This window comes from Nicotiana tomentosiformis, chromosome 5 (genome assembly GCF_000390325.3).
Source record: "Nicotiana tomentosiformis chromosome 5, ASM39032v3, whole genome shotgun sequence".
Taxonomy (NCBI): domain Eukaryota; kingdom Viridiplantae; phylum Streptophyta; class Magnoliopsida; order Solanales; family Solanaceae; genus Nicotiana; species Nicotiana tomentosiformis.
In genome coordinates, this window is record NC_090816.1 from 137,689,827 (window position 1) to 137,696,898 (window position 7,072).

At 38.0% G+C, this 7,072-nt stretch overlaps 1 protein-coding gene across 1 annotated transcript; it reads left to right on the forward strand.

The window, feature by feature from the left end:
- Positions 1-884: 884 nt before the first annotated feature.
- On the forward strand, positions 885-1,283 carry LOC138893226 (uncharacterized). The gene has a single exon (XM_070177004.1). The coding sequence runs from the start codon at positions 885-887 to the stop codon at positions 1,281-1,283; it is 399 nt and encodes a 132-aa protein (XP_070033105.1).
- Positions 1,284-7,072: the final 5,789 nt, after the last annotated feature.

Consider the following 7,072-nt stretch of genomic DNA (forward strand, 5'->3'; position numbering starts at 1 on the left):
GAGGCTAAAAGTGGCTTTCTGTTACCCATTTCGGTAAGTTTTGATGTAGTTTACGGATAATTAATTACAAATTGTGAATTATATGCCCTACTGGTGTGGGGTTCATTATGTGTTGTGATTTTGTGTAACCGAAATTATTTAAAAGGAGAAAATGGAAATTTTCGATTGGCACGATGTGCATATTAATTGTCATTCAGAATTGAGGACGAGATCCTCATATTTTAATATAAATTGGTATGTTTAAATCGGGCTACGAGCTGTGGTAGAAGTTATATAAGGACGATATCTTTATGAGGAAAATTCTTGTGTTTAAGTTCTCCCTTGTGAAATTAAATTTGTACTATAGTAATAATAGGGAGTCATGCCTGTTAGGCATATTTGAAAATTCTTATATGAAATTATCTGTGCATACTTGCTAAATTCGTGTTGTAATTATTGAGTTTTAACCTACGAGGTAGGTGCCCGCCCAAGTGGCGTTAAATGTGGATCGTTAATTCGGATAAATAATTATGAGGTCTTCATGCCTCGCATCTCGTTATCAGTATTGTGAAGGTGTGAAACAATATTTTTGTTAACATGAAGTTAGTTGGCGATTCTGTAATTGATTATGACTAACTATTAAGACCGAATTGACCCAGAAGGGTGCCCCATTTAGATGGTCAGACGAGTGTGAGTTGAGCTTTCAGAAGCTCAATACCACTTTGACTATATTGCCAATGTTGGTATTACCCACATGTTTAGATCTTATACGGTGTATTGTGATGCATCTCGTGTTGGGCTTGGTGCAGTATTGAAGAGTTCACGAGAAGAATTATCCTATTCATGACTTAGAATTGACAGCCATTGTTCATGCGCTGAAGATTTGGAGACACTACCTTTACGGCATGTCATGTGAAGTATTCATAGATCATCATAGTCTACGGTATCTATTTAGAGAAGAAGATCTTAATTTGAGGCAGAGAAGATGGTTGGAGCTGTTGAAAGACGATGATATTACCATTTTGTATCACCCTGGAAAGGCTAATGTGGTGGTCGATGCTTTGAGTAGAAAGGCTGCGAGTATGGTCAGCCTTGCATATATTCCAGTTGGTGAGAGGCTGCTAGCTGCAGGTGTTCAGACTTTGGCCAATCAGTTTATGAGGTTGGATGTTTCAGAGCCCAGTCGAGTTCTAGCTTGTACAGTCGCTCGGTCTTCTTTATATGATCATATCAGAGAGCGACAAAATGATGATCCTCATTTGCTTGTCCTTAAGGTCATGGTACAACACAGTGGTGCCAAATAGCTTACTGTGGGGGAAGATGGAGTTCTGCGGATGCAGGGTCGTATTTTTGTGCCTAATATGGATGTGCTTCGTGAATTAATTCCTAAAGAGGCCCACAGTTCCCATTATTATATTTATCCAGGTGCCGCCAAAATGTATCAAGATTTACGGCAACATTATTGGTGGAGGAGAATGAAGAAGAATATATTTGCATATGTATCTCGGTGTCTAAATTGTCAACAAGTCAAGTACGAGCATCAAAGACCTGGAGGCTTGCTTCAGAAGTTAGAAATTCCTGAGTGGAAGTGGGAGCGTATCACTATGGATTTTGTTGTTGGGCTCCCATAGACTCAGAGAAAATTCAACGCATTATGGGTCATTGTGGATAGGTTGACCAAGTCACCACATTTCATTCCAGTAGTAGTTACCTATTATTCAGAGCGGTTAGCTGAAATTTACATTCACGAGATTGTCCGCCTGCACGGTGTGCCCGTATCTATTATTTCAGATTGAGGTACGCAGTTTACCTCTCACTTCTGGAAGGTTGTACATCGTGAGTTAGGCACGCGGGTTGAGTTGAGTACATTATTTCATCCACAGACAGACGGACAGTCAGAGCGCACTATATAAATATTGGAAGATATGCTTCGCGCTTATGTTATAGACTTTGGAGGTTCTTGGGATCAGTTCTTTCTACTTGTGGAGTTTGCCTATAATAATATCTACCAGTTGAGCATTCAGATGGTTCCATATGAGGCATTATACGGAAGGTAATGCCGTTTGCCAGTTGGCTGGTTTGAATCGGGAGAGGCTCGGTTTTTAGGTACCGATTTGGTACAGGATGCCTTGGATAAGGTGAATATAATGCAGGATCGACTTCGCACAGCTCAGTCTAGGCAAAAAGTGTTATGCCGACCGTAAGGTTCGTTACATTGCATTCATGGCAGGAGAAACAGTATTTCTCCGAGTTTCACCTATGAAAGGTGTAATGAGATTCCGAAAGAAGGGCAAGTTGAGCCCTAGGTATATCAGACCCTTTGAAATTCTTGAAAGGTGGGTGAAGCAGCCTACAGGCTTGCACTACCACCTAGTTTATTAGCAGTTCATCCGGTATTCCATGTATCCATGATCCGAAAATATCATGGTGATCCGTACCATATGTTAGACTTCAGCTCAGTTCAATTGGACAAAGATTTGACTTATAAGGAGGAGCCGGTAGCTATTCTAGCTCGTCAGGTTCGTCAATTGAGGTCTAAGAGTTATCCTTCAGTTCGGGTTCAATGGAGAGGTCAACCAATTGAGGCAGCTACTCGGGAGTCCGAGTCGTACATACAGAGCAAATATCCACATCTCTTTACCAGCCCAGGTACTTCTCTAATTCCGTTCGAGGACGAACGTTTGTTTTAGAAGTGGAGAATGTGATGACCTAAAAATGTCATCTTTAATTTAAACATTCATTTATGTGTTCTATGAAGATGTTGAGAGCTTACCTGTTATGAGTTACGTATCACCTGAATATTTGATGTTAATGGAGTTCATTTTCTAGTAATATATTGCTTATGATGCCACTGTTAGTATTGTTTTCATGTGGTGTTAGGTTGATTGGATTATGTATGTATTGTTAGGATTGGTTTCTGGGATTCTCTGGTAGGTGGATAGGCCCAGTTACAAAGGAAACTCTAGCGAAAGTTTCTGAAATTTTGGGAGTTAGTAAAAATTTGGGAAATTGAAATGGGTGAAAGAAGAGATAAGTTATGTTATGTGTTTGGGGGCGGACTCAACTTCTCATTTAAGGACTATTAATATTATGGATACCAATTGGATATTATAACAAGTGTATGAGGCATATTATAAGTGATGTGAGGTCTAAGGAGAGGCCTAAGTCTAAATCAAGTTGGAAATTTTTATAATAGACTAAAGTTTCAAATGGGTACGCACTATACCAAACTTTGAACAAGCATATATAACTATATTTAAGTAATTATGTGATTATGTAACTATAAATCGAAATATCTTCGTGTCTAGTTTCTAACGCTTCTAACCGTTCGTCATTTGGACACACCTACAAGACGTTATGACCAAATTACCAAAGGTTGGCAGAATGCGAGTCTGCGGCCAAATCTGCGATCGCAGAACCATTATGCGATCCCAGAAGTGGTTATACGACCGCAAAACTGATCACAGACCTGTCCAAAGAAGCCCATTTCCGGGCACCGATTCTGCGGTGCATTGTGCGACCCGTATACCCATTCTGCGGTCCATTATGCGACCACATACCCGATTTCGGAGGGTTAATTTTCCTAATTTCATAACCCGACCTCATTTTGATAAATAGGCTTTGGGGCTTATCTGATGATTTTAGAGAGAAGTGAGAGTGCTTTAGAGAGAGGAAGAAGCTCAAGTGCTTTGTTCATCAAAAATCTTGTTCAAGCTTTGAAATCCAACAAGGAATTATCACAAGATCTTCACCCAAGAGGTAAGGTTCTAACCCCTATTCTTCAATTTTGAGTTTCGATAAAGATGAGTGATTATGAGTGTGATTCTTGCATGTGAGAGTATTAGTTATACATTCTTGTACCAATAAGGTTATGGGAAGATTGTTGAGTTCAAATGGGTAAATATTGTATTAAAAATGGTAGAAATCTTCAAAAATAACTTTAGTTGAGGATTTGAAAGGCAATCCGATGTCGGAATTCGATAATATTTGTATGGTTGAACTAGTATCGGAACGGGTGTTCGTATTTTATGAGTTTTTCTGGGATTCGAGATGTGGGTCTAACTGTTTATTTTTAAAATAAATTTCGGATTTTAATCCGGAAAATTTATAATTTCATATAGAATTAGTTCCTACGTTTCGTGTTGAGTATGTTGAATTGTTTGTGATTAGATTTGAAGCTTTCGGACACGAAATATCGAGGTAAAGATGTATTGGAATCTTGAAATTCATTTGCAAAGTGAGGTAAGTGTCGTGGTTAACCTTGACTTGAGGGAGTAGGACTTATTTGTCTATTTGCTACATGATTTAATGTGCTCGTACGATATATATGTTTGGTGACGAGTACTTATGCGTTGTGGTTGAGTCAAAGCATACGGGTGGAATTTGTTTATCGAGAATAATTGCCTATTTAATTAAGATATTCCTGCTTAAGTTTATTATTGATTATTTGATCACTATTCTTGAAATTATTATTTATTTAATTATTGTTGAATATTTTGGAAGGTGAAGTCGGTATTTTGGTATTGAATTGATTGATAAGCGTATATACCCGCATTTAAATACTCTTCCGAATTTATATTATTATTTTCATGGTAAGGAAGTGTGTAAAAATACGAAGGGCGTTGCCGTGCCATTTTTGAGTGTAAATGCACAAAGGGTGATGCCGTGCCAATTTCAGATAGTGTAAAAGCATGAAGAGTGATGCCGTGCCAAAAGAAAGTTAAAGCACGAAGGGTGATGCCGTGCCAATTACTACTATTTATTTATCAGTTTATGGGAGGAATGAGAGTAAAAGCAAGAAGGGTAGTGTCGTGCCATTTTTATATTATCAATTGCTCATTTTATTGTTGATGAATTAATTGGCTGCTATGTGACACTTTTCCTGCTGAAGTTTCGTATTTGTATATACTTGTACAGGTTATTTACGTATGTATCCTGTCATAACCTTGTCACTACTTTGTCAAGGTTAGTCTCGATACTTACAGAGTACATGGGGTCAGTTGTACTCATACTACACTCTACACTTCTTGTGCAGATTTTGGAGTTGGTCCCAGCGGCGTATTATAGACGTGCTCGGATTCAGCTACTCAGAGGAGACTTGAGGTATAGCTGCACAACATTCGCGGTTCTGAAGTCCCCTTCTATCTTATCTTAACTCTGTATTATCTTTCAAACAACTTGAATTTTATTCAGACTTTTAATTGTATTATTCTAGTAACTCGTGCACTTGTGATATTAGATTCGGGGATTTATTTGATAATTCAGTATTTATGGTCTTCCGCATTTTATTTCAGTAATTGACTTCTATTTAATTTAATTTGCTTAAAATTAGTTAAGATTATTTTAGCATTGGCTTGCCTAGCAAGTGAAATGTTAGGCGCCATCACGGTTCTGAAGGTGGGTATTTCGGGTCGTGACAACCTCTAAAGTGGTGTAAACATTTCACTTGCTAGGAGGTGAGATTTAATTACTTATGGGTAGACATTTATTTTTTTATCATAAAGCAGACATCTTTCACAAGAATGGTAGATACATAATTCTAGAATTAAAGGGATTAGATCTCAAGATAGTTATGAACTAGATTTCTTACGATGTGTTGCATATTTAGGAATCACTCATTTGTTAATTTACTTTCCTTGCTTTCGTAGGTTCATCAATTGTTATTATAAACACATGAGGTATATTCAGCTATTTATTTGCATAGTGGTGGAAAATATTAGTGAAATTATAGATTTTTAAAGTTATGGGTAGAGGTGGCAAAATGAATAAAAGAAAATAGTAATTCACCCATATTATCCATTAAAAAATGGGTCAAATATGGATGATGTTTTATACTTAATACCACACAAGGGGGGGGGAGGGGGGAGGGTGATTTATATGGTGTCCAATTTTTCATGTGCACAGATTGTAGAAGATTCTTCTATGTGTTCCTTACACTATAGTTGCGGAATAATAAATGCAGAAAGTAAAGAATACAAGTATTTTTACGTGAAAAACACCTGGCTCAAAAAGTGAAAAAATCACAACCTACTACCCACTAGGATTTTTCCCAAATACTTCACTACAACTCTGATCCAACAACAAAGTTTACAAACTCTTGCAAGCCTAAGTGTCACACCCCGACCTCGGGGAGTGCGACCGACGCTCAACCGAGATACCCCGATCAAGCCATCCTACTTGATGCCTTCTAACCAACCTTATCCAATAACAATGTAAGAACCAATAACAAGAGATAAGCATGAGAAGAGTAAAATATTCCACATTCTTTTTCCATTACTCAAAAGAGATTCATTTTTACAATTTTTAAAATATTACAAGTCCATAGTTACGAGAGAAAGCATGTTTGCTAAATACTAACACTTCTAGTTCATTAACCAACATCGAACACCACCCACAACATATCTACAGACCCTCTAAGTACAACAAAAGAGTAGTATGGAAGTGCCCGCGACAAGACCTCAACTATTCCTCAAAACACAAAGTACAACGTCAAGTGACGTAAGGCTGGGAAAAGAGTAGGGATCACCAAAACCTGATGGATAGAGAGTAACTGTTAATGAGGATCAAGGCTGCCCGCTGACGAACCACCCACATCCATTAAAGATGCAGCGCCCCCGACAAAAGAGGCATTAGTACATATGTAATAGTACTAGTATGAAGTTAAATGTCCTCTTTTGGAATAGAATGCAAATATAAGAAGAGGAAAACCATGGAACTAGCAAGTAACAATCAATGATATCCAAAAGCCTAGTTGAAACATAATAATTTCTCAAAATACGAAAATAATATTATTTTTGGTTGGGAGATCATTAGCACCGATATACCATCATATTTTTAGCACGGAGTTCGAACACGCTCGATCGGCTAGTCCATCTCTCCACGAACAATGCGGATTGACATCGTGATATGAAATTAAAGGTGTTACCAAGAGTAGGAACCACCATGTGCGCGACATGGCGTCCGATCTCCACCCGATCGGCTAGGACACCTTTCCACATATGCCGTGTGGGTCAACTTCATCACAACTATCATAAATCTCATCCCAATAAAGGAGAATAATCTCATCACATCAATATTTCAATCTTATGCTGTA